The sequence below is a fragment of the Chenopodium quinoa genome, unplaced genomic scaffold (genome assembly GCF_001683475.1).
Source record: "Chenopodium quinoa cultivar QQ74 unplaced genomic scaffold, ASM168347v1, whole genome shotgun sequence".
Lineage (NCBI taxonomy): Eukaryota > Viridiplantae > Streptophyta > Magnoliopsida > Caryophyllales > Amaranthaceae > Chenopodium > Chenopodium quinoa.
The window spans coordinates 4,625,228-4,652,668 of NW_018743920.1; the positions used below are offsets into that span (position 1 = coordinate 4,625,228).

General features: G+C 34.6%; 4 protein-coding genes across 4 annotated transcripts; 1 reads left to right on the plus strand and 3 right to left on the minus strand.

Annotated features, from left to right (window-relative positions):
- Nucleotides 1-1,150: 1,150 nt before the first annotated feature.
- Nucleotides 1,151-4,099, plus strand: LOC110688061 (exocyst complex component EXO70A1-like). The gene has a single exon (XM_021864741.1). It carries the CDS (start codon nucleotides 1,613-1,615, stop codon nucleotides 3,608-3,610), a length of 1,998 nt encoding a protein of 665 aa, XP_021720433.1. The 5' UTR covers nucleotides 1,151-1,612; the 3' UTR covers nucleotides 3,611-4,099.
- A 4,463-nt stretch (nucleotides 4,100-8,562) lies between these two features.
- LOC110688062 (transmembrane protein 87A-like) lies at nucleotides 8,563-13,649 on the minus strand. The gene is made up of 5 exons (XM_021864742.1): nucleotides 13,314-13,649; nucleotides 11,423-12,338; nucleotides 10,224-10,319; nucleotides 9,966-10,102; nucleotides 8,563-9,125 (listed from the first exon to the last, which is right to left on the minus strand). Exons 1-5 carry the CDS (start codon nucleotides 13,508-13,510, stop codon nucleotides 8,966-8,968), a joined length of 1,506 nt encoding a protein of 501 aa, XP_021720434.1. The 5' UTR covers nucleotides 13,511-13,649; the 3' UTR covers nucleotides 8,563-8,965.
- A 1,327-nt stretch (nucleotides 13,650-14,976) lies between these two features.
- LOC110688063 (sm-like protein LSM1B) lies at nucleotides 14,977-18,987 on the minus strand. The gene is made up of 5 exons (XM_021864743.1): nucleotides 18,021-18,987; nucleotides 16,477-16,545; nucleotides 16,270-16,385; nucleotides 16,119-16,181; nucleotides 14,977-15,395 (listed from the first exon to the last, which is right to left on the minus strand). The coding sequence occupies exons 1-5, from the start codon at nucleotides 18,079-18,081 to the stop codon at nucleotides 15,318-15,320; spliced, it is 387 nt and encodes a 128-aa protein (XP_021720435.1). The 5' UTR covers nucleotides 18,082-18,987; the 3' UTR covers nucleotides 14,977-15,317.
- Nucleotides 18,988-20,226: 1,239 nt separating this feature from the next.
- On the minus strand, nucleotides 20,227-24,598 carry LOC110688541. The gene is made up of 8 exons (XM_021865312.1): nucleotides 24,593-24,598; nucleotides 24,415-24,487; nucleotides 22,859-22,973; nucleotides 21,920-21,987; nucleotides 21,209-21,759; nucleotides 20,928-21,102; nucleotides 20,763-20,818; nucleotides 20,227-20,648 (listed from the first exon to the last, which is right to left on the minus strand). Exons 1-7 carry the CDS (start codon nucleotides 24,596-24,598, stop codon nucleotides 20,799-20,801), a joined length of 1,008 nt encoding a protein of 335 aa, XP_021721004.1. The 3' UTR covers nucleotides 20,227-20,648; nucleotides 20,763-20,798.
- Nucleotides 24,599-27,441: the final 2,843 nt, after the last annotated feature.

The following is a 27,441-nucleotide window of genomic DNA, read 5'->3' on the forward strand; positions in this document are numbered from 1 at the left end:
TCTTCGTCGTATAATCGCTTGTAGCTTGCATGGTGTACAATTAAAGTTATGACTACTTGGTCAAATAAATAGTATTAGTTGTATGTTTATACCATATATAAGGTATATGTGTATAATTAACCAGTTATACATTTTTTTTAGAACAACCAGTTATACACTTATACATAGAATAATATATAAATATAATTGTAATTAATTAAACAAATGAAAACCATTCGTTTTACGTTTTTTCCTACCACAGAGGACTTCATACATACCTATTTACGAGTTAAGTAAATAAAAGGAAAAGATTTTCAAATTTTTTTATTCATTTTGTACTAGTGGATTAACTATTAGTGTCTTTTTAATCCCAAACTATCATTAACTTGTACTGCTTACTTTTCTTCTTGAATTTGTTACTGAAATATCAACGAAATATAGTTGATTAAACAATTAGTTAAGCCAGCAAATTCTAATCAAAAACTATATTATAGGTAAATTACTACTATTTCCCATCAAATTCATCCATTAATGCATATCAGTGACGTAAGTGCCTGAAGATAATTCAAGAAAAAATCCAAGCAAATACTTAATAGTTTGATTGAAGACTTGGTGTGTAAAAGGTTTTACGACTAGTCCTACTACTATGCGTACCTTTTGTTTGATTGTTCTTCTCCGTACCTTACCTAGTCTACCTCTCTAGCTATTTCCCTTATTGTAGCAATGAAAATATATCACTTCCTAATCTCGTGATCTCACAACCTATTAGCTATTATATCATCTATCATTCATGATCTTCATAATTTTGTAGAATTTGGATACATGACAATCCATTTGTTTTAAAAATCCTTATAAGATTATTAGCAAGTTGAAAACCTTATATTACCTGTAGCCAAAAGTTCATCTTTAAATATGGTGCTCAGTACTTTTGTAGCATATATCAATTAATATGCGTTGTAAATTTTTGTACTCCATAATTATTTCTTTGAGTAATTAATAACGGTTTCAAATATGAAGCTTGCACATTAGGTGAGTTATAAGACTCAATTAATCATCAAAACTTTAGTCAATTTAACTGTAGCATAGATTTAGAAAGAATCAAGCATAAACTCTTTAACAAACTTACGTGGTACTTAAAACTCTTTTCTCAAAAAAAAAAAAAAAAAAAAAAATTACACTCAAGTACTCAACCCAACTAGAGTTAGAGATAGAGTAATACAATTATGGTAGTGTAATAGAAACCATGCAACACAAAAATAATTACTCTACCACCCAATTAGAAATTTGGGCCGCCAACTTCGCCAGAATATCCTCCTACTAAATTTAATTATCACAACATTCACCATTTTTTTATTTGTCAAACTTTTTCTTTTGTTTCTTTTTATTTTTTTAAACCTTCAAAAAAAATAATTTCATTTCTAAACCCCCAAATTTTACAACTTCAGACAAAAAACCAACATATCACCACCATTACACTGTCACCCTTTTCATTCATTTTCTCTCTCCTCCCCTCACTAGTAAAAACCTTCCTTCTTCTCCTTCTCTTTCTCTCTCCAAAATTTCCAGAAATCAAACTCAAATTCAAATTTATTCTTCAATCAATCTTTGATTTGAAGAATTTGAAGCTTTGTTAATGGAGTCTCCGCAACGAAGCGAAGCTGAAGATGGCGGCTCCGGCGAAGAGAAGGTGGTTGAGACGGCGGAGAAGATCATTCTCCGATGGGATTCCACTGTTTCCGAAGAAGCTCGTGATAAGATGATTTTCTCCGGCGACCGCCATGAAGTTGACCGTTACCTCCGTGCTGTTGATGAGATCCAACGCTCACTTCATTCACTCGCAATTTCATCTCCTTCTTCCACCGTCGGCGCCGGCGACCGGAATCCGAACACTATCCAAATCGCCATGGCTAGGTTAGAGGATGAGTTTCGGAACATCTTGCTTTCGCATTCATCTGCTGTTGATTCTGATTCGTTGTTAGTCGATACGCCTCGCTCTCACTCTCAGTCCTCCTCCCGTGACCACTTCGACAGCTTCTCCACCGCCGCTGCTGCCGAGGTCGAGGAGGAGGAAGTGGATAAGGAGGTGGAGAGAGAGATTTTGAGGTTCGACAGTGGTCACGGAGGCGGCAGCAGCAGCGGTGGAGAAAGAGGCGGCTCCACTTCTTCCTCGAGAAGAAGTATCAGATCGACGACTAGTATCCGAGAGGTTGATCTGATACCTTCGGATGCGATCGCCGATCTCCGGAGTATTGCGGAGCGAATGATCGCCGCTGGATACCTCCGTGAGTGTATCCAAGTATATGGTAGTGTAAGAAAGTCTAGCGTCGATGCGAGCTTCCGAAGCCTCGGAATCGAGAAGCTTAGCATCGGCGATATCCAGCGCTTAGAGTGGGATGCTCTTGAGAACAAGATCCGGCGTTGGATTAAAGCTGCAAAAGTTTGTATTCGAACTCTGTTTGCTTCTGAGAAGAGACTCAGTGAGCAGATCTTTGAGAGTTTGAATTCTTCTACTGTTACTGCTCCATGTTCTTCACCAGCTTCTTCGTCTTCGTATTCGGAAGCTTGTTTTCTGGAAACAGTGAAAGGTCCTGCAATGCAGTTGTTCAATTTTGCTGAGGCAATTAGTATAAGTCGGCGATCGCCGGAGAAATTGTTCAAGATACTTGATTTGCATGATGCATTGGCGGAGCTGCTGCCAGATATAGATGTTGTGTTCGAGTCGAAGACGGCGGAGTCAATTAGGGTTCAGGCAGCTGAGATATTGTCGAGGTTGGCGGAGGCGGCGAGGGGGATATTGTCGGAGTTTGAGAATGCCGTGCTTCGGGAACCTTCTAGGGTTCCGGTACCTGGTGGTACAATTCATCCATTGACTAGGTATGTGATGAATTACATTAGTTTGATATCTGATTATAAGCAGACTTTAATTGAATTGATTGTGTCAAGACCTTCTTCGAGTGTGTCACGGTATCCTGGGGAATTATCCGTGCCTGAATTCGATTTTTCGGAGTTGGAAGAAGAGAGAACTCCTTTAGCTTTGCATTTGATATGGATAATTGTTATTTTGGAATTTAATTTAGAAGGGAAATCACAACATTATAGAGATACATCCTTGGCTCATTTGTTTATGATGAATAATGTTCATTATATTGTGCAAAAGATTAAAGGGTCACCCGAATTGAGGGCGTTGATTGGGGATGAATACTTGAAAAAGTTAACTGGTAAATTTAGGCTTGCAGCTACTAGTTATCAAAGGGCTACTTGGGTGAAAGTGTTGCATTGTTTGAGAGATGAGGGTTTACATGTGAGTGGGAGCTTCTCTTCTGGGGTGTCCAAGAGTGTGTTGAGAGAGCGGTTTAAGTCATTTAATGCGATATTTGATGAGGTTCATCGGACACAGGCCACATGGTTAGTGCCCGATACACAGCTCCGTGAGGAGCTTAGGATATCGATAGCAGAGAAGTTGCTTCCTGCTTATCGATCTTTCCTTGGTCGGTTTAGGAGCCACATTGAGAGTGGCAGGCATCCAGAGCAGTATATCAAGTTCTCATGGGAAGACTTAGATTCAGCAGTATTGGATTTGTTCGAGGGTAACCCAGTTACACAACATTTGAGAAAAAGGTCACAGGGATAATGATTATTCAACTATGACTCTAGAAGACTAGGAATTCATTCTTTAAATTTTTTGAAGAAGCCTTTGGGTGACGGCATTCTGTTTGATCCAGTGCGATTCCTGTAGAATATTTTTCCTTGAAGCAGCGCATTTTGATTAATCAAGAATCGTAGTGCAGCAAGTGGGTAAAAATCGAAGAATTTGCCCTCCAGGATTGCCAGAGTCTGAATGCTTCTGTCCTGTAAGCATTTATGTTGTTTGTATCACCACAACCTAGATTTTTGGTTCATTTTTGTTCATATGGAAACTGTTCAACGTGTGTTTTTGTTTTCAACACTCTTATATCTATAAGCAATATTCTTTTATACGTGTCCTTTTGTCCTTTGGAAATGAGTTTATATGTTATCTCTTTACATAAATTGGAAAATATCGCTAATCTTTCAGCGATTGTCACTATAATTTTTGGTGCTTGGAAGCATTCATAAGATTGTGGAGTTTTCCTTTTCTTCATTATGTGTTGTTATGATCTAGAAGATTTGATAGCATAACTTTGAATTGCATACGTAAGGAGACCATCACATGAGACACAGCAGGAAGTTGCTTTGATTTAGATGTATTTGAATAATATTTTCCTCTGCCTAGTGTTTAAAGAGCATTACTATGATTTGTTGTGGCTAGGAAGCATTCACAAGTTTTGGATCTTTCATTCTTCATTTTTTTGTTAGCCTGTGAGATTTGATAGCATAACTTTAAATTGTATACAATATACATAACGGGACTATCGCTAGAAATTCTGAGGGAGTTTCTGTGAAATAGATGTGCTCACATATCATCTGAATTGTATTTTCTTGCCTTTAGGGTTTAGAGTTCTATTGGTTTCATATCCTATATACTTCACTAGTGGTTGGTGTGCTCTCTCAAGACAAAATTTAATGAAGTGGAATAACATGAGTGCATTGATAACCAATGCTCTCCGTCCCTAAATTATTGGCCACATTTCTTTTTTTGTTCCAACCCCACATAAAGATGCTACTTCTTAGGTCTGTAACCTAATCTTGAGCTTATCCATTCATGGACTAATCTGTATGACATCTCTCTCTCTCTCTCTCTCTCTCTCTCTCTCTTGGGAGAGCCACATAGGTAAGAATGATACTTTTCAGTCTTTCACTATGAATTCCAAATATATGACTACATTGGTAAGAATGTGCCGACGGAGGTTGTATTACCTTTGACCTTTTGTTTTCCTTATATGCTACCACTGTTGCCGTTGTTACTGTGTTTGGATGAACAACTTTTGCCGGAGGTGTGCTGATTGCTGATCCCTAGGAAAAAAGGGGTTTTACCCATCTGTCTGGTGTTTTTCATCCTTTCAGAAGACTAACCTAGTTGAATTTTCTTCTTTGAAATCCTGTTCAAGTCAAAATAATTGAATAATAAACATGCTTATGACTTTATGAGTTATGGCAGGTGCTATTAACATCTTTTGAAATATGTAGGACTTAGATATGAAGATGGGGCTATGGTGATATAGTGTCTTTTTAAATTGTCTTGGACTGAAATCTGAAGATAAACTGTGATATGCCTATGGTATTTGAGTTTGCTTTCATGTGAACATCTGTATGGTGTAGTCAACTGTATAGTGTTTACTCATGAGAATAGGAATACTTTGGTCGTTTTTTCAATATGACTATTATTTCATTCTTATGGTTGGTGATTTGATATATGGTTGCATTATTATTTGGTTCCCTTGTTTTCTTTAACATAATTTTTTGGTTAGTGGCCTCTTCTGCATCACTTTCATTACTGGAGTACATGATTGCTTTGGCCTGCCACCTTCCCATAATTATATTCAGGTTATGCTTTGTCTTATAAACCAAATTTGAATGTAGTTTGAGATATTGAAAAATTATTTTATTAGAGAAATATAAGGATTATGTTAGAAAAATAGTTGATGATGGAGATTGTAGGAGAAAATCTAGGATCCTCATCACTTGTTAAGCCAAGGCAGTATTCAGCCAAGACAGATGTCGAGGAGCGATATTTTCCTACTGACCATATTTGCCTTCGGTGAAAATATTCACCGAGCTTTTATCTTTGAATTATTTCCCCTGATCTCGGGGCATCCCAAAATAGTATTCCGTCCTTTTCAGTTGCATAGTAATCAGTTATTCCATTCAGACAGTTGGTGTTTTAGTGTGGCACTACTGTCTGAGATATGTACTGGTAATATTGGGGCTATTTGGTCTTTTTGCTTGAATGAAAATAGACCTTTGTTGAAATTGGACAAGAGATAATTGTCATGTGGGGGAGTCAGCAACTTATATGAATGAAGTTCATGGTTTTCAAGTCCAACTAATCTTTCATACTCCTGTCTTTTTCAATTTTTGTAGCCAACTGATGTTTCATATCAACTTCATGATATTTATATTCCACTTTTATCATCTTTTAGGACACCATCAAATTGATTGGAATTTCAGAAACTTTTATACGGAGTAAAATTGATTACATCATTATTGATTATAGGTTTTTTTTTATTTAAATTTGTTGAATTATTGTTAATACTATTACTCTCTGTTTCCTATTATTCTTTTTACTTACTGTTTTTGTAAAACAAAAAATTGATCAAAGTAGGAAGAAAAATATGAAACAGAGAGATTATTATTATTACTCCGTATTATTTTTTTTTTGAAAGAATTATTACTATTAAGTACTTTTTCTCAGGAAAAAAATTTTAAAAAAAAATAAAAAAAAAGTGAAAGGAAAAAACAAAGAAGGAAGAAAAAAAACAAAAAAACACACTTGTTCGGTTATCTGGGTGCAAACTGAGAGATCGCCACATGACATTGGATTATTCTGGAATCATTAGAAGTTGGAAAATATGCAACGAATGGGTCAATTTCAGATTATATAATTCTACTTTTGCACTATCTTTTAATTTGAGCAAAACTGGGAAAGATATGGAAGAAGCAATAGATTTAAGTCACTTTAACTACCTGTATTCGTGTTGCTTAATGGCTTGTGCAACATAAGTCAGCACTCAGCAGTCTTACATCACTCATTAACAGAACCTAAACAATTGCTTAGAACTTTTCTTTATGCTTTACCAACTGCAATCGGCGGTATGGATTGGATCATTGGGTCCATTTTATACACTCGGGTGTAAAAATATACTCCCTCCGTCTCAAATTACTTGCAACGTTTTGACTTTTTACACTATTTACACATCTCACTTTGACTATCTTTTTTAGCTATTATATAAAAGTCAATGTAATCATGTAAGATGTTGTTGGGTCTATTTTAACGTATAGTTTCTTAATATAAACTTTTTATAGCTTATACAGGTATATAATAAAAGATATTGTAGATCGACATGCGTATCCAGTCAAAATGTTGCAAGTAAAGTGGGACAGAGGAAGTAACCACTTATATTTTGGTTAAAGTCTTAGGGAATGATTTCCACGAGAATATGAGATTGAATCTTATAAATATCCAACTTACCTCATTTTGCCCTTTGTGACATTTTTTTCAAGAATATATAAATGAATAAATAAACTATAATGGGGTTGGACATACATAGCCATAGATAATAAATTATACTCCATAAAAAATCATACCTAGAACTCTAGAAAGGTAGGATGAAATTCATGTCAATAGTGGGGGTGAATTGATACACACATATCTAACATAAAGTTGTTTGGGATGCACTTTATAATCTTTCAAATCGAGTCTAATTTACATCATTATTTATTATTTATAATAAAATAAATATATGTGAAACTTCTGAGGTTTGAATTTACATTTGTGCAATACTTTGCTTGTGTAAGCATAGCTCAAGTATTCAACACTAATATAAAGTTGCCTCTTTAATTATATTATTGCCTAATCTGTGGTTAGTCTTAATCTAAATCATTAGGAAGAAATTAAAAAATTAAGCCAGCTAATTAGGCTGACATTATCACTGACGTGGAGCAACCTTTACCTATGGTCCTATACCAGAGAGATCCAGCTCTGCCTATGTACATGATATCTTTATTTTTTTAATAAAATTATAATAAAGATTTTTTTTGTTACGTAATAATAATGATAATATAATTTTAATTTATAGCCGTAAAAAGGTCAAAAGTGGGACATGAAGATTGCTTATCTTATTTTGGATACCGTCCAAACGGCCAAAATGGGATTACATGTGAGCTCCACGTCAGATGCCTCCTGGACTATTAATTAGTTATTGATAATTGATTGGCTTATTATTAATCTAATTAAGCAATTAATTTGATGCTTTACAGGATAATTAATCTCTGATGATCTTGCTAATTGTTCAGTGGGGAGAAAATAGCGTGAACTAAGGGAAAATAACAAAAAGAATGAGTAAATATTAAGAAACTGTATAATAATACTCTGATATTCTGATAGGGATATTTTCTCTCAATTTTATGCGATTTCTTGTCTTGTTGAAGATCTCAATAATCAAGTTGTTCTCCAAATTTAATGATCAGTTTAGAAATTTCTAGAAAGTATATACAATTTCTGTCATGGCTAAGGTTAAGAATTATCATGGCATTTTACATAATCAAATTCATACATTGTATGTAAAATGTTTGTAGGTCTGAAGGCTAAGGTTAAGAACTATTATGCCATTTTACATAATCAAATTCATACTTTGTATGTAAAAATATTGAAGCTCAGTCGCTCAGAGCATCAGATCTTCGGTGTTTTTGTTTTGAGGGAGCCCCATTTTATCAAGTGGTAAAATTGTAAATAAATCAATAATTTTGCCTTAGTCAACATGACATTTTTGTAAATATATCAATAGCTGTGGGACCCATTTTTAATAAAAACTTTTTAATTTATTTACAATTTTGTCATTTGATAAACTTGTATTTTCTCGTTTTTTTTTGTCATTGCAGCACAGCATCTAGTTAGAGCTAGAACTAAAACGATATAAATTCAGTTCACATTATTTGAGATTCACATACTAATCAACAGTTTACCGGCAATTTTAGCATTAACCTCACAAAGTACAGACGGGTATGAACAAATGAAACATAATCAGGTAAAAGTTATTTAAATGAAGATAGAAGGAAAAACATGAACGATCACAAAATTTATGTGCATCAAAAAGAACAAATCACTATAACTATAACTAGTAAGTACAGACTAAAGAAATGCGGGTTGATCCTTAATGAATTTCAGTATAACTAACAACTACTGGAGTAATAATAGAATATCCCAACATGAGGCCGTTTTGCTTGCTCCCATGCTCCTCTGAAGCTTCGCTCGTGTAAATAATTTCTTTTGAGGGGCAGATTTGGTTTCTTCAAATAGCAAGATGCTGAAACTGAATTTTTGTAGTGAAAATTTTATGGAGTACGCAAATCAGGCAGTCTTCTCTTCTTCTGAGTCATCGTTAGACAGCTTATTGCTGTCTTGCGATGGATGGGGGTCGGTTCGCATATCGCTTGAAGGGAATGGGGCTGGCTTAATGAGAGTCAGAGTGTCATCTTTATCAAAATCTTCATCTCCTGAGTAAGCATACCTGTGGAAGAAACAACTATTCTATGAGTCCTACTTAGGAGCATAGTCTTAATGAAGAGACCCACAAATAAGCAAAGATCAGATGATGAACACAGTTGTTTACACAAGCAGGTGAACAATGTCCCAGAGAAACGCACAGCCACAGCTAGTTGCTAACAAGAATAAAAAGGTTGTACTGAACATAATATCAACAATGTAAGCAAGCTACTTCATCATGTTCTCTACGAGCTGAGTAGAGCCCATGCTGTCCTAAATTCCTACAAGTAGTTCATAAGCCAAGATGGCCCAAAAGTATCTCACTAAACAAGCTAATTAATGATGGTTTTTCTCATGTTAGGCAGGAAGAAGTACTGTAGCCCACTTAAGTGTGGCAAGCTTTTTTTTTTTGCAAGGTTATTTGCTTTAATGGAGATTAATTTGCAATAATAAATTTCCAAGACTGATCTTTCCCTCCGGAATAAAAAAAAAAAAAGGGAAGCTAATCACCTAATCATTTGACAGAATTTAAACAGTTTCCTTCAAGGCCTTGTCACACAGATCAAGAGATATATTTTTAAAGATAACATTTCACAATTTTCTGTCAAACCTCATTGTGAATTTACACCCAACCTAGACAATCTTCACATTCATAAAGAAACTAAACCACTAAAAATTTAGGCACACAGCCAATCCAAAAGCCTCAAATGGTATAAGACTCCAAATTGTATATAGATTTCAATTGTAGGGCATCAACATTTCCAGAAATAAATAACGCGTTTCAAAATCAAAGGGTAGTAACTGAAGTCGTGAGGAAATGACTGAGCTAGATAAAAAAGAAATGCAGTGACAATCAGGTTTTTACCTTGTTGAATTTTGCGAAGGCGCCCAGAGGATGCATATCACAGTTAGTAAAGAGAAGGAAAGAACCTGCCAGAATGCTGTAACAATCCATGCATTCTGCCAATGCTCATTGTGTGTATCATTTGCCTTAAAATATAACTGCATACAGAAGAGTAAGGGAATGTAATGGAACAATTAATACAACGGAAGAAAATAATGAGAAATGGGCGTAATAATCATATATAATATAGCATACATAAAAGTAACAATAGCTCTATACCTCATAGCATATCCAACCAACTGACAAAATAACAGCTACTACCAAAGCATTAGTGAACTTCCGATAGATATCCAATTTAGCCATCATCCGACGAGCCTGAATGAAACAGCAAAATATTAGATGTGATTCAGATTTTCTACCATAAAAGATTGCCAAATATGGAAAACAAGTTCAACCCTGGAGTTATACAACAAACTTCATATGGTTCAAACAGGGTCACACAGCCTATTTTCACCAAGTCATCATTTGGCTATGCAATCTCTCCTAAGCAAGAAGAAAAAAATGGCTGAGGATATTTTGATTTTACATCATGCAGTGCTCTAAAATGGTTTGTGCTAACATGTCATCATGAAGCATGTACATGTTGTAGAGCTGAAACCAATCATCCTCAAAGAAGTGTTCACCACTGGCAGCTCTTGTTGGGCTCCTTAGAAAAAAGCAGGAGCAACAAAATGAAAGATAGATTAGTGGGTTTGTTCAATGGTAGTCTGTTTCTCTGTCTGATCTTACAGCCTTTTGAAAAATGGATGAATATTTCACAATGCACCCCCTGCATTTCAACCCATCTGATCTCACCCTCAAAATCCATGCTAACAGCACTAACACCCACAGAAGGGAGAAGCGCCTAGCTAGAATTTGATATATCAGAGGAAGATGGAGTCTGGCCTACATTTTTTTTTTTACCAAGAATCTTTCGTTTAGAAAGTTCCTACTAACTGAGGAAGCAGACTCAGGGGAAGCATTTCTTGTGATTTGTGAATACAGTATGCTGAAATCACATCTAAATAGGTTTGTGATCTGTGAATTGTTGATGATGTTGCGATTATATACTTGCAGCTTCCACATTTTTATAATAGTATTAGGATCATAAACATCAATCAAGATCTCAGCGTTAGTAGCAACTAACTCATGCATCTACTATGTTTCAAGTATATCCAATGTTTTATACCCAAATAAAGGTGTGGAGAATATTTTGTGTAGGCCGGACAAAGGTATAGAATGGTAACTCTCATATCCTTAGAGTGTTGAAATGTCATATGAAGTCAAAAGGACATGGTTATTTTCAGAGTACTCATGTCCAAGATACTGTATTACTCAATCTGGGAAAATGCAGGCAATAAGCAAAATATGTCTTAATCTTGAAACAAATTACTCAATTGAATCAACAAAACAAAGAACAAATTATAAGGAGCAAGTACCTGAAGCTTATTTAAAGTAGCAGATAGGGATTTGAATATCCATAATATGAAGAAAGCATCCAACAAAGCTACTGGCAGAACCAAAAACAGTCTAGTTTTTCCTGAAAGATCGCTGATGGTACCAACATTTTCCACCAATTCCAGAACCTCAGATGCAAGAAAGAAAGTTGCTCCAAGCATAGTAACTTTGGATGAGATACCACCAAGAGTAGGTCTAACAACTCCGTAGCCCATCGAAACCATCAGGATGAGTAGACGTGAAACGGTACGTTTCACTGTGCCGAAAGTTACAGCCCACACAGTCATCCCAACAGGCCTTATTCCACTTTTGTTGAATTCAGCATAGTCATAGTACCAGAAGGCCATCTCAAACATGCCCAATGTTATGACTAATGTTACACAATTCTGTAAGGGAATAATTTCTTTCCAAGATCTTGCATATTGACTGAACCAAAAGATCCCAAGAATTACAAATGCAAGAGACATATACCCATAGAATTTCATGAGTGGAGCCATTCGACCTGGTAGATAACCAGTAGGGTTTTTCCAAATAGTTTTCCCCTCTACAACCACATCCTGAAGACTCGGATCACAATGGATAAAATATAAGTTGTACATCCCAGTTTTAGTAACCTGAATTGATCTAGATGTGAATGTTGCTTCAAGTTCATCAACCTCAAATGAGACACCAGAAACTTGTGGCCAGCCAGGATTTTTTGTCGATTGTCGATGAATTAGATCTCCCTGTTTACAAACACCAAGTTTTGCAAGGTCCTGGGTGCAGCAAACAGCTCTCTGGCCTCCGTATGCAGAACCACCAATTGTTTCTCTGTCTTCCACCTCAAAAAGTATGGCATGCACCCTTGAGCTAAAATTAGACGATGACTTGGGCCTTTGAAGTGTAATCTTCTCAAATCTGGATCCAGAAACCACAAACAGAAAGTGAATATCTATCAACCTATAAGAAAGCAACTAATGGCCAACACAGAAAACTCTAAACTTAGTCGTCTACATTCAAAAATTGATACAATAACATAATAACAAAACAGGGATATATCACAAATTGACACCATTTATCATTGAACTAACTGTTCATCCAATAAATTGAAGCATTCAAAATTTTAAAAATCCTTAAACTACTGTTTCCTTGCAATCAATCAATTGAGTCCAAGTCATGAAAAGTAATCAATTACTTCATTTCATCCTATGAACTGGCATAACACAAGCTATGATACCTTTTGGTGGTTGGATCTAATTTTTACATAATCGCAATTCCTACAAAAGCAGTGAGCTTATTCTAGTTCACCCACAAGATTACCAATCAATTGATACAGTACATAAGCCTTCCCATACATTGCTTCCTGCAGGCCTCATTCCTCAGTATACCATACCGACAACTCGATTATTTCAACCTTTTCGTCTATCTCAGGGTTATTACTAGTCAAATTTCACCACTGAGCAAACATAACCAGCATAAAATTAACTAATCTCCTCCAATTCCACTTGAAAACGGTTGGTACCGGAAATTCCACCAATCACAAACTTTTCTCCCAAAAGTACTTCATTCACAGCATAAGTTACCAATTAAAGTAAACGAGCTTCAAATTTCAGCAATTTCGAAACCTAGTTTGCAGATTTAGAATTCAAACTAGCACATTTCATACATTTCCAGCAATTCCGAAACCTAGTTTGCAGATTTAGAATTCAAACTAGCAAATATTTTACAATCAGATCCCACACTTTTCACACAAGTATTACAGCATCAAATTATCATCAACTTGAACAAAAATCAACAACTTAAACCGACAAATTCCACAAAAATCAGCAGCTAAAGTGAGCACAAATCACCAAAAAAATCGAAAAACACGTAGAAATGAAACGAATTACTCACCGAATAAAGGAATCACCAGGATATCTACTGGAAGGAGCGTAGATTCCTTCACTTCCGCCATAAACAACGAATGAGTTACCTTTGGAAACGAATTTCTGACTTCTGTATTCGTGCACCGACGCTTCAATGTCGGCAACGAAGCATAAGATGAGCAAAATCGCCATTGATGACGCTGCGAAGAACTTCATCGTCTCCATTGTTGAGGAGAGGAGAGAGAAAGTGGAGAAGAAGATGGTGTGGATCTACCAGAGAAGAAGAATGGAGGAAGAAGCAAGAGCTTTGAAAGTACACTAGTAGCAGTAGTAGTAAGACTGGTGTTACTGAGTTTTTTTAATTAATTCATTAATTAATTAATTTATGATGATAAGAAGAAATAAAAAAAAAAAAAAAAAGGCAAAAACAGAAAATTTCGGGGTTTAAGGAAGAAAATAAAGGATGGAGTAATAAAATAATTGAGGTCAATGAAGAATTCAGAAGTTTTAGTTTTAGCTAGGGTACTAAATAACTAAACATGTGATTATATATATATATTTTTTATGTTAATCTAAAAATTAGGTGAATTGAGGAATTCACACTAAAGATGTCAAAGAGTTAAGCTAAATTATTTTGTGTTCATGGTCGTTTAACTTGAACAAGCTTGAGCTTTCAATAGATTTTGATAATTTGCTCAAGCTTGATTTGTTGAGTAAGTTACAATGTTTGTGATCGGCTCATGAATGACTTTTTATACTGAGCTTCTTGTTTATAATTGAATTTTATGCTTTGTACAACATAAATATTAAATCATTGTTATATACACATATTAAGAATTCTTACATACACTCGGGTGTACCTAGAGTTAAGTGCATTCAAAGGTATCAAATGAATAAAAATTTCTCTTGAATGAACCTTTTCTTGTATGCATTTAGGTATACAATATAGGGATTTAAGTGAAAGAAATTCAAATTTTCACACTAGAAAAAAAAAAGTTGAAATCAAATTCGGAGGTATATCTTTTTTTAAAAAACAAATGATGTAAAGAACATTATGATTCATGAGCTTGAAGTGCATAACTTTTTTCATGTTCAATTTATTTCTTAAATGAAATTCAGAATTCTAAAGTCTAAATAGCTCAAATTATTAAACAAGTTTTAGCCGAATTCAAGTTATTAACCAAAAGTGTTGTGTAAAGTTCTAACCTACTCCCATTTATTTACCTACCAATAACAAAAAAATAAAGATGGTCGTTGGCTAATCTTGGGATCGAAGATCACAATTAACAATGATTAATAGTAAAACAAATCTTCTTTGACTTGTTAGTTTTCATTTCAGTAATGAAAATAAGGCCAAGAGGAAAGTCAAATATGTGAAAGGGTGAATTTGCACTAATATATTCGTATTATCCTCGCACTGTACTGTCGGTGCTGTCAGATCCTTCAACATATTGGGCCTGGATCAACCACTTGATGGGCTTTATAATTTGTATGATCTTGTTAGTTGGACAGTACTCTCTAATCCAGGCCCAAGTCCACACTTAATTAGACAATTGCCTCTAAAATAAAATTAAAATGACTTAATTTTTCATTTTCTGCTGCTCATCAAATGGCTGAACCTACTGAAAGTACTGATATGATGATATCTGCAAAAGCTTATTCTTCACAAGTCGGATCGATTCAACATCGTATGAAGTAAATGAGAGCCTACTCCAGTATACTAGAAGGTTAAATAAAGGTTCAGGCACTCATCTGTGCTCGTTAAATCGAAGAAATGAACCAACAGGGAAATAAAACGGGAGTTTTAACACTCCCAGGATGTAATTTAGGACCATATTAAACAGCCATCAACTAATAATTGTTAATTCTACACAATCTTGTACAGATTAGCTTCTAAGCAACAATGCTTGCTAATACCGTGGCACATCATCCATTGCAAAATCTTGGTCTTTTGAATATTCAGACCGACTAGCAGACGATGTGGCATGGTGTTGACAAGGAAAAACAACTCTCTGAACACCAACAATAAGTTTCAGTCCATATCGAGAAACTCCATCCTCTTTCTTATTAGGCCTTTAAGATCAGAGGCATCCCTCTCTGCTTTTTGTGCCTGCAAATGGAAAACTCAAACACATATCTATTGAATAGGTTCTCCACAAAACCAAAAAAAAAAAATGGTTTACTCAATGAAGGGAAAGTAATAAAACAGCTGGTGCCATTGCATGAGTAGAAATAGAATGACCACTCAACATCTCAAACATGCACATATAATGGCATGAAGACAAAATGAGCATTTTTGAATTTTTTAAGCAGAAACTTCACACGTCTACTTAATCAAAATTATCCAATGACAACAGAACCATGTACATAAGACTCATTATATGGACAAATTAGTAAGCATATTCTTCTGCAAAAATGTAATTCATTCTTCTTAGAAATAAAGTTGCTCCCAAGCTAATATTAGTTCTATCATTGTTTCAATGCAGGATTAAACTTCACAGCCTATGAAAAAGTCGCTGACTTCATAAAAATCCAATGCACCAAAGCTACTATGTAGTTCAGGAAGTTGGAAAAATGAGGATAAAAAAAAAGGAAAATGAAGGGGAAAACCGAATTGATTGTTCAGAAACTTCAGGAGACACTAATAGTCTTAAAGATGATTAAAAAGATATGCAGATACAGATGCAGTACAAGTATAGAAAACACGCTGCACAAGTGCACAGCATGGACTGGCAGTACTGTGTTTGCTAAAAAAAAAGCTTGATATATGCACAAAACAAATGATATTAGTGAAAGAAGAACAAGCAGTAAGCATTTCCTCATAAGCACCCACCTTTCTGATCTCAGCAACTGATACACGTGACATATGAGGGGGGAGATCCTCTTTTTCCGCATCCTACAAATGCATTGTTGGTATTATATCAAGCAGGAAATCAGGCAAATTAAGGACATATGAGAAGGCATAAGGACGTTGTACAACATACCAGCTCACCAATCAAGACCACATTCTCCCCACGGATTACATATAAACCTAATGGGATGTCGCAATAAAGGTCACCAACAATGACTCTTTCACATGCACCTTCAAGAACAGCATTTGCTGCGATCAAATCATAACAATGTACTCAGCTAGAGATCAGGGAATGAAACTTAACTGATCAATAATATACAAAACTGGTCCAGAAAGGTACCGAATTGATCAAATGAACAAAGTGTCCCTAAGAGTTTTCTTCCATCTCGTAGTAAAACAAGAATCTTTCCTGTATGACATAGAAGAAAGTACATATTACTACAAAAACAACTATAATTAAGGAGGTCTGCAACCCATACAGGTTGATAGTAAGAAGGCAACTAGCAAGAGGTATTTTATGTTCACATTCCACCGAAATGATATTTTCTGTATATACACAAAAGGTTACTCTTGAAAAACGACCAACATGATATAGCTTCATCCAAATGATACATGAAGTCTCCTGGCCAAAATCTCTTTAGCACATACATTTTCTATGATAAGATACCATATGATAGCCTGTTACTAAAGAACAGTAGCATAAACAGCCACCACCACATAGGGATGCAACCATCTAGGTTCCATCCCTCTCTCACATAGTGCATGAAAAGAAAACAGATATGTACAGCAGAAGATTGAGCAAACGTGGCTTGTTTAGACACTGTACTATCTCATATGATGCACCTTCCAAGACATGGCTTGTAGCTTCTGGGAAAGACTCCGGTTTTAGAACTGAAATACTTCGGAAGAAAAGAGAAGATAACCGATAAGGAGGCAAAAAAGGCTTTAATGTCCAACATTTACCAAAGAAATCAAATCAGAAGACCCATGTCCTTCTACAACTAAACACTCACACATTCGTAAACAAACAAACTTCCATGAATTGGAACAGCATGAAAATCAGATCTCCTTGGCAAGTCAACTCTCACTAAAACCTTCATCATTGATTTGAATTCAACCAAACCCTAACATAATTTTGCATTCCCTACTAAACAACATTAAATTCATCAGGCAAGGAAAATCAATCAAGTGAAAACCCTAGCTATCTCGACAAGGTCAATCAATGCAAGTCTTGAATCAAAGGTCCAAAAATGACCAAATCCTCGGCAATTGAGACTCAGGGCTGAATTAAAGAGTTCCATCAACTTTACAATCTACGGATCACGGCTCACAGGAAACATGTGGAAAACAAATGGTCAAAGAATGAAATTCAATTCCTTTGGCAACTCTATTGATTGTACTCTTGAGTCATAAACCATATTGTCCCCATTCAAAATTTGCACTTCCACTTTCACTCTATCTAATATCCCATCAAACCAACTCAAGAATCATATACCTAAAAATCAAATTCCAACCTCAAAAAATCAGAATACACTAACAAGAAGCTATAACTAGGGGACATACATTAGCAAAGCACATAAAAATAATTGATTCCCAATAATTCAACTCAAATCAAGCATAATCAACCCCACATCAAATAATTAAAATAAAAAAGAAATAGTATATGCCCAATAATTCAACTCAAACTAAACATCCAATTATCAACAAACAAACAAGAGTACAAACCCAGAATCCCAATGTAACAGAAAGTAAAGTAAAGGGATTTAAAGTGAAACATCCATGAATTAGAAAACAAAAAGATTAAAAATTTGGATAAAATTACAAATAAAATGAGATCTTTTGCAACAGAAGATTAAAAGACGAGGAGAGAGGAAGAAAACAAACTGTCGAGATAACTGGCGAGAGAAGTTGAAAGATACAGATCTTCAGGACCGGCCCACGACATTTGAATCTTGAATTAGTTTCAATCCAGAAATCAAATTCAACCCAGAAATTCAATTTTCTCCTTTGAAGACAATACAATTAGAACTGACAGCTCAAAGATTTCTTCTTTTCTACACTCCTCTTTCTTTCTTTCCTTTTTTTTTTTTCTTTTTTAGGAAGGAAAGGGGGAGTGGTGGTTGAGGGTTTGGGTAAATTTATTTAGAGGTTGGAAAATAATTGAACCATAGAAAAAGGTTTAATTGTTCAATGACTTGAACTCCTAGAAGTAAACCTTACGTAATTTTTATTTTTTAAATAAAAAAGAAGTAAGAAACATTATTTTTTACAACGAAAAAATACAAGTTAATCAGTCTAATATACGGAGTTGGTATATCAATGGATATAATGGTCATTTTATCAATTAGTTTGTGGGCAACATACTAATTTTCCATCTTTCTTCCTCTTTCTAATCTCAAATTTCCTCCATTGTTGGTTTCTCTATCCTCTAACAGTCAAGCTAACTCCATCATTGCCTCCCCCATTTCCATCATCTAAGGTGGTTAAAATTGCTGCCGCGAATAAGATGCTCACCTAAGGGGTTGATAACTTGATATGGCCATACTTAACACTCTTTGTTACTAGGGTTTTGTTTTGTTCCGCCGCGAAGCAGTGTTGAGGGGTTGAGGAAGGAAGAAGAAGGGGAAGACGACGAGGGAAGAAGGAGAGATGGTGGTAGTTGTGATGGGTTTTGGTGGAGAGATGGTGGCTGTGATGATTGTGGTGGTTGTGACGATGGTGACGTGATGGTGGTGGCGTGGTTCAGGTGGGTGTGAAACTGGGAATATGACTTTGCTTTATTTTTTTAAAAAGATAAATAATAAAAAAAAAAAAATAGACTGATTTAGTTTGATTAATTGGGACAAGCCCTTTTTACAACTCAGTAGCAACTCTAGTGTACTTGATTAGAAAAAGAAAAAAAAAAACTCTACTTTAATTTTGAGCGATAAAAAAATAAACGTATTGGACTTCTTACAAGCCCTCTTAAGGCTAGATAAATACGAATACTTCGTATTAAGCATATTTTTAGAGCTGTCAAAGTATTTTCAAATTCAACACAAAAATTATGTTAAAAGGTATTCCATTTATATGAATTTGAATTTGGAGTTAATTTGATGCGAACGTATGAAAATATCAAACTTATTGCAATATTAAATTGAGCTTATTAGATTTTATTTGAAATAAGTCAAAATTTCATTAAATTAATTCTCTCTTAGAGAAAAACTAGTATTTATTTAGTTCAATGCACAAGTTGAACTTGTTATCAAATCATATAAGTAATTGTTATAATTTTTGTTAAAATACTTATTATAATATAAGATATTTTTTTTTTCAAATTATTAATAAGTTACACTAATAAATTATATCTTTCTTGTTAAAAAAAATTGATGTAATATAAATGAAAGAAAATGCAATATGATTTGAATAGTAAACGAAAATGGGAGTTTGATTAAAAAAATAAAAAACTAATGCAACCCTACATGAAAAAAAGTAAATGAAAAAACAAAATAAATAATGTAAATATGTTAAATTATAGAACCTAAAAATAATAAACATGTCAAATTATAGACAAGTAGGAATATGACAAGCGGTATAAGAAGACCAAAAGTTTCAGTTTTTAATATTAGTATATTTATAGATGTTATAAACTTGGGCGTACAATTGATAATCCTCATTCCTCAATACCTCAAACAGCACACACCATTTGAGTGTTTTATTACATGTACTATGAGCTAGAAACATGTAATAAGTGGTATTAAGTACATGGCATGAACAATTGTTTTCTCATGTCCTCATGACATGCCATTAATATAAATAAGCATCAACAAAAGTGGCAATTACCCCGTTTACGGCAGATGGTCATGTTATTTATTTATGTTGATTGCATAATATAATTTGTAAGGAAATTTCACCTTGTCCACGAGCATTATTGTTAAAAAAAGACACATTTGGAATGATCAATAGTAATATTACCACAACTAAAAATGGTATTTCAACCTCTCTTCTTATTGGCTACATGTATGCACAGTAACAGTATCTAACATGCTAAAATAAGCAATGTTAAATGTAACTCCACATGACAAAAAAGAAAATAACTGCCTTACAAAACTATTAAACTACTTCATCTATTCTTAATTAGTATGAATCATACATTGTTTTATGTGTCCAACTCTTGTCCTATGCAAATTTTAACAAGCAGAATAACACAAAAAAGAAGAGAGGAAAAGAGGATTCCATTTGGAAAATGGAAGAAGAATATCAAAGGGAAAGAAAAAAGGGGAGGAAAAAATTTTAAGTGTCTGGCTTCGACAGCTTAAAATACAGAATGTTACATAACATGAGTTGATCTGTACATCAACAGATACAACCATGAAAAAAAGGGGGGCAAGTTTCCCCGTTTCACAAAAGATATCAGGATTCCTTCAAGTGCCAACGATTTCTTCTGTTATTTCCTCCATCAGTTTTACGAACTCATTCCTCTGACAAATCCAAGTTATTGAACAAGAAGACGATGCATACATATACTTAAATCTGCTAAGAAATATAGAGCAGTAAGTTAGATAAACCAATTAAAGCGATAATTCAAGGAAATTCTAATTAATTTAAACCTTTCTGTTGGGATGAACATGTAACAGGTTTTCATACCTTGGTATAATATATCTGTATAAGGGTGATAAAATATCAAATCTCTAGAACAATATCTGCAGCAAGCAAGAACTTTAAATGATCAGTGGCATGCTCACAAGATACTAGTGACCTTAACATAGAAATAATTTTTATAAATGAGCATAACAGTGCAAATAAACTCACAATCTGAATCTGTCTTGTCCCATTTACATCCCTCGCTTGGCCTTGGTTTGTCATCTTCCTCTTCGTTAATTTTCTTTTCTGTAGTATTGTGTTTATCTTCAATATATCTCTTCATCGACGATGTCCGAGAAGCATTTTTAGGGTACATCTTCTTATGAATAATGGTTCGCAGTAGCTGGTGAATAGGCAAATTAATAAACATAAGCCTATCACTACACACAGAAATCCAGTAGAAGACATCAAGGATTTGCTAAAATTCTTAGAACTGATTAACAATGTACCTTCTCCATTCTGGTCTCTTGTAGAGTGTCCCTCAAACTAGGAGCCGGTGTGAACCCATTTGCACAAACGAACATCTTCTTAAGAAGAAAAGAAATTGATTTCTTCCCAATCGCATTCTGAGTCTTCTCTGCCCGGACCTCTTTGCATTTACCGATTATTACACTAATTGTGCGTTCAATATCATCTTCCTTGTAATCAGGATCAGTGCAAACAGCATTTGAAATCCTCCTGCTGACCTCCAAACTTGAAGGGCAGTTAAGGAATCTGTCCAGAGGTAGATCAGAGCTTTCCTCTTGTTTAGCTGATTTTCGTTTTAAGAGCTTTGTCAATTCCTTTTGCAATTGACCAAACTCTTCTGGAGAAAATTCTGACAAGTCCGGGGATGGAGCAGAGGTGGGATTCTGTTCTAGTTCTTGATCATGAGTGGCAGTCTGAATCTCAGAACTAGCGGCTTCTTCTTTGAGATCCTTGATACCAAATGTCCCAATTGTTAGCAGTCCATGAGGCCAGTCATTGAACTCTTCTCTCTGGGAAGATTGTTTTGGAAGATCTGTCAAATTGACAAGAGGAATTAGGATCCAGTTAACATTAGAGTATTAGACAACAAGAAATTTAGAAAATGCAGCAAATTTTTAAGATTATGGGCAACATAAAAATCCATTAAGTTTATTAATATAAAGCTAGCCCCGGATTCATAGGTCCTAGCAAACCTAGTTTTGAAGGAGCTGCATACAAAATTCTATCTCTATCAGAGAAATAAGTTTCATGGCTCAAATCCCTACACCAGATTCATGATTTTCAGTGTTGTTGATCAATTTATGAATTTTTAGGCAGGTGTTGGAGATAACATAGAAATTTCCGTGCGAGGTCATGGTTTTGCTATGGTCATAATATCCTTGAATTAGTCTAAGAATCTATATGTTATCCCTGAAATCTAGAAAAGAAATTGGTCAAGACATAGCCAATGAATTTTCTTGACAACATTTGAAGTATAACACACTGTTGTCTAGAATTAGCTAGGGGTTTGCTTCTCTTGAACTCTAAGGCCTTGTTTGGTTGAAAACAAATTCATGGAAAGTTTGATTTCCTAAGAAATGAATATATGCATACTTGTTTGGTTGACAATAATGTAGGAATTGGGACTTCCTAGGAAGTTCTACTTCCCACAAAATGGAGGAATTAACTTACCTAGTCCCCCCTAGGGTAAGTAGAACTTTCCATGGCAAGTAGAAATTCATACATCCAACCAAACAATTTTGGGAATTTCTAGGAGTTACAATTTTATATGAATTGAGATTTCATGGGAATTTTTACTTCCTACATCCAACCAAACAAGGCCTAAGAAAAGCATTTGAACAAAAAGTCTCACAATTGGCTTCCGTAGTACAGATATACGAGTTCCATAACATGAAATTCATCATTTGCCCATTGTGGCTTTCGCTACAACAAAAAAATTTGTTTGTGGCTAACAGTTCTAGACAATACACACGCGAACCTAGACTGGTTTCATCTTAAAAAAAGGTGATAATGAGGCATAAGCAATTGTATAGAATCTAGATGTAGGATCTTAACACACAACTGATAGGCTAGACAATTATTCGTACTTGTGGTCCTAATGGGTTAATTTCCCCAGTAAATTGCTATTGTACCTTGCACCATCTAAACAATGTTTAGTACCAGAAAAATCTAAGCATAAAATACACATTTCCAGATAACCATGTAGGGTGAAGCTCCCTACACAACCAACCAAGTCTTCCACCTTGTCTGTAACCAGAAGAAGAAAGATACCAGTTTTCTAGTCAGGCATTGCCTAGAAACTGAGAGTAAGGGCATATCCACTCATCACTATGCTTGGCAATGCTACGACTAAGTTAGACAATCTACATTGGTCATTCTAAAACAAGTTAGAACGCAGAGCCATAAAAATCACAAAAAATATACTACCTCCGTTAATTGTTATTTGCAACTTTGGAATATTTTATCTCTCACAAATAATACTCCTTAGTTGCAGATAACAATTAACGGAGGTAGTATATGTAGTACACAACTCAAGTGACTTAATAAAAAAAAATCCAAGTACTTCCCTAAAGATACAAAACCATTTTTTTTTTTTAACAAAAAATATTGATAAGCCTCTAAAGTCAAATCTCCATACTGCTAGTACCGGCATAATTTATAACATCAGTATTATCTGAGTCGTTACAGATATGGCAGGGTTAGAAAGGTGATAAAAAAGAAGCTAATTAAAACCCCAGGCCCAAACTACCTTAAAAATTTTGGTTGTGCTTCTAGCTAGACATGTGGTTATGGGAAAGTATGGGATGAAGGTTTAAGAGAAGATTATCCTAATTTTGATTCAAACCTGTTGAAAAAAAAAAAAAAAAAAACCCTCAGCATCCACCAATTAACTATTGATCTGTCCCCAATATAGGAATAAAAGAGTTGGAAGCCTTCAAGAAAACCTTAGAAGCACGGATCTGAATAGCTAACCTGCTGAAACATCCATTGTAGTTCGAGACCATATTTCTTATTGCTTAAGCATAATTAGGAAGTACAATAGAGATAAGCACAGGAAACCGAGTATACCTAGGATATCAGAAGAGAGATAGTACTCAAAAAATCAAAATATAGCAAGCATAGCATCAGGAAACATTAAAGGTGACACATACATCTGTAGCAGTATGTATTATTGCTTATAGACCTCGAAGAACCATACGTGTAAGGCAATGCAAAGCGGATATTTGTTAGGTAGAAAAAAAGACTATATCTATGCATGTGCATGCCAAATGGTTTTTGAGCTCTTTTAACTTTCCTTTATTCCCTTTTTTTCTTTTCTAGTGTTTTGACAAATTATAGAGATCAGAACTCCTTATACTATACTACACGGTTGAGGTCAAGCCTCTCCATCACAGAAATATTACACGAAAAAGGTATCCCCATACATTGACCTTAGAAGGGCAACGTAAATCTCCAAAACATAATAATATATGAAGAGCCAATGAGGATCTGAATTATACGGAGTAAGAAGGACGAAACTTGGAGCCATGAAATCCTACAATAAACATGAACGCATTTCTCATGCAACTCGTGCAAGTTGCATGAAAGATGTGATTTGTGCAAGTATATTGGTGGACCGTGGATGTAATGTAGTTGTACCATCAAAAAGTCGTCTGTAAAGAAAGATGGCAAGAAAAAAGAAGCTTACTACTTGGTGGGACTGAATTCGGGGTTTGGTTCCCTGGTCTTCCATTAAGCTTGTTCTGCATCCAGTTGAAGAACTGCAATATTCACAAACCAGATAGTCTTTGTTTAGCAAACAATTATATAACTACAATGAAAAAGTTTACTACAGCTACATCATGCACATATATCTCTCTCCTCACCTTCATTGTCACCAAAGTATTTATTCTCTAGATTAAGAACTTTGTAAGAATGTCGACTTGGGGAGATAGAAAAACCTTCGTAGAGTGAGTTATTTTTAATAAGCCAATAAGCTTTGAGCAGTAACAAGACAACGCAAATGAGCAATTATAAGGTCAGTGCTACAGCTTAGGAGCTCTCTATTGGTGCAAGTTCCTAAACAGAGGGCCTCTTTTTCTCACTAAGCTTTTCGTAACAAACGTTCTCTCTCTTCCTCTCCTTTTCACATGGATCTCAACCTTTTCTACTATGTTCTCTTAACCTTGTTTTCAGCTATTATACTCCCATACCTCTTCAACTAGCAAGGATATCTATGCTAAGAAACATTCTCTTATAATATTGTTTAATAGTAAAGGGTAATATTTTAATATTGGTCTGTGTGAGTGTGAGGATTTGTCGCAAGCATGCTTCCCTAGCAATTCTTACTAAGCCTTCGTGTCTAAACATTGGTCCTTAGATCACTATAATAACCTATCCCCAAAAAACCTTGCTTTCAGCAAAAATGTACAAGCGCAATCCCCACAAGATTTACCATTTAAAGGTAGAAATCATGCATGACATCAGTAATGAAGCTTATTAACAGGGGTGAAATTTCAGTCGGTATATGGAATTTTGATTCAGTATTTGATTCGAGGACTGCAAAACTGCAAGATTATACAACTAATACTGCTATAACTATCTTTCACATTGACAAATATAATGACCAAGTATATTCCAAGGAAGCCTTGTTTACTGCAACGCTTTTAGTGCTACCAAATAACAATGTTTCTCTTGTCTCTAAGGATCGATCATATTATCATGCAACTATGCAAGATATTTTCATATAAATGAATAATGCATACAAGTCCAATCTCTAAGTAATGGAAACCGGCATACATGATGTGAGATCATTGGCCAAAAGTTCAAAATGTACATATCCTGGACTGTGATACATAATTAAAAACTAGTTAATGAATAAAATAGTATTAAAAAGTATAATGAAATGAGACTATGAAATTATTTGCCAAAAGTTCACAATTCCAAATTTCCTAAATAAAGATACAGAACATAACTAAAAACTAGCCAATCAACAAAATAATAGTCTCTATTGTAAAATAGCCACCAGAGAATAAATGCTAGACTCCTACAAGTGTAAGATATATTGTTATAATCTTTAAGTTGTTCACATATCACATTCTACATTTTAAGTTTCCTAATGACTCTTTCCTTTTTTAGATATATTGTTATTCTAGTTCCCCTTTTGTATTTTCCCTCAAAAAGCCACCATGTAACTCCAATAGCCTCGTTGTTGACTCTTTTTCCTTGCTGTGCGTGGAAAAAAAATTATAAAAAAATACTTAAATAAAGAGGGAGTATTTAACTAAGAATTGAATAATAAGCATTATTCATATGGTGGAGACTTTAAGATTCAATAGTGAAGGATGATTATGATACTCTAGTTTTAATTAGCTAGATACAAGATATTTTAGACTTTAAACACGGTTCATGTCCAAAGCTCTAGTCAACAGTAACTTCCTACACTTGTAGCAATGACTCATTATCTAGCTCAATAATATGAGGCTACCCCATCTTTCCTGTCTTCTCTTGTAGTTTCTTTTGCCTTATCATCACCCCAAAATCCCAAATCTAAGGGCCAACCTCGCTAAAACACATGCAATTCCTAACCCATCTTTAAACTTCATAAACAAGAAGGAAAAAACACACACAAATTCCTACAATTATATGATCCAAGTTAATGACTGCATCATAGTAAAGCTTATTTATACAAACAATCACATGTAAACAGAACAAAAAGATTGCATATTTGCCAAATAAGCATGGAATTAGTATATAAGAAGATTTGTTACAAAAAGACAATAGAAAAAAGGACAAGTCAGTAGGTCACATATAAAATTATAGACCGTCATTGCTGAATATGGCAGTTCACTAGCCATTGTTTGACCAATATAATTGATTGATTATTTTAAATTTTTAAATAACCACAAGCCACATGGACAAGTACTCAAATAAGTAGGATAGAACACTTTGCCGTCGAGAGGGTGACCATTGCACCTGATCTTCTAATGCCTTACCAGTTAGTAGTTTCCATAATATCCCAAGTTCCAACAAAATAATGCCAATGAATGCTAGAATATATTCGGGACTTTTTGATTCATGCAATCACTCAGACTATATATTATATAATATTACTTTCAGATAATTCACTTGATTTCAACGAGTTTTAAAAGGTCATGAAGGACTACACATAAGATAATGTAGCTACAAACTCAAAACACAGTTATATTATTTTTATAGAAACTTATGTAACATTGAAAGAATGGCTCAACAATATTAATACAAATGAGAAACATCGTACTATTGCTGACTAGATTACTTCATTCCAATACAGAAATTAGTTCATTAGTTGTTGCATGCAAACTGAAGTAACCTACATAAATCAAATGGAGATACTCATAGTGAGAAATTGATCAATCAAACAAGATTTGGGGAAGATCAAGATATGAGAGTAATGGAGATATTGATAAAATAATTCACGACAAAATGGAGAAACTCTTGCACATTTTAATTTTATAAATATTTTAATAAACAAATGTGTTACTCTCTTGTGCATATTTTTCCCTTCCTATTCAATTACTATGAATGTATATTGGTTGACTTTATCTTTTATTGATTGATTAAACTTCTTTTTGTCACAAGTCAAATTAAGTTGAAAAGAATGGAAACAACAAAGTCAAGGTCCACTATTCAAATAAAATCTTACCTCTTTCGGCTTTTTAAAAATACTTGCAACACTTTTTATTTTGACATGAGA

Excerpts from the sequence above, each read along its gene's own strand:
- LOC110688061 (XM_021864741.1), top strand. The coding sequence starts at position 1,613 with ATGGAGTCTCCGCAACGAAGCGAAGCTGAAGATGGCGGCTCCGGCGAA.
- LOC110688062 (XM_021864742.1), bottom strand. The coding sequence starts at position 13,510 with ATGGAGACGATGAAGTTCTTCGCAGCGTCATCAATGGCGATTTTGCTC. Across the intron at positions 10,320-11,422 it reads CTACTTTAAATAAGCTTCAG|GCTCGTCGGATGATGGCTAA; the intron begins GTACTTGCTCCT and ends TGTTTCATTCAG. Across the intron at positions 10,103-10,223 it reads TTGGTTGGATATGCTATGAG|TTATATTTTAAGGCAAATGA; the intron begins GTATAGAGCTAT and ends TTCTGTATGCAG.
- LOC110688063 (XM_021864743.1), bottom strand. The coding sequence starts at position 18,081 with ATGTCGTGGGCCGGTCCTGAAGATCTGTATCTTTCAACTTCTCTCGCC. Across the intron at positions 16,386-16,476 it reads TTGTTCATTTGATCAATTCG|CAAATGCTGTTCTTGAAGGT; the intron begins GTACCTTTCTGG and ends ATTTGATCGCAG. Across the intron at positions 16,182-16,269 it reads TGGTCTTGATTGGTGAGCTG|GATGCGGAAAAAGAGGATCT; the intron begins GTATGTTGTACA and ends ATGCATTTGTAG.
- LOC110688541 (XM_021865312.1), bottom strand. Across the intron at positions 21,760-21,919 it reads TGCAGCTCCTTCAAAACTAG|ATCTTCCAAAACAATCTTCC; the intron begins GTTTGCTAGGAC and ends TCAATTTGACAG. Across the intron at positions 21,103-21,208 it reads AAGAGACCAGAATGGAGAAG|CTACTGCGAACCATTATTCA; the intron begins GTACATTGTTAA and ends CCTATTCACCAG.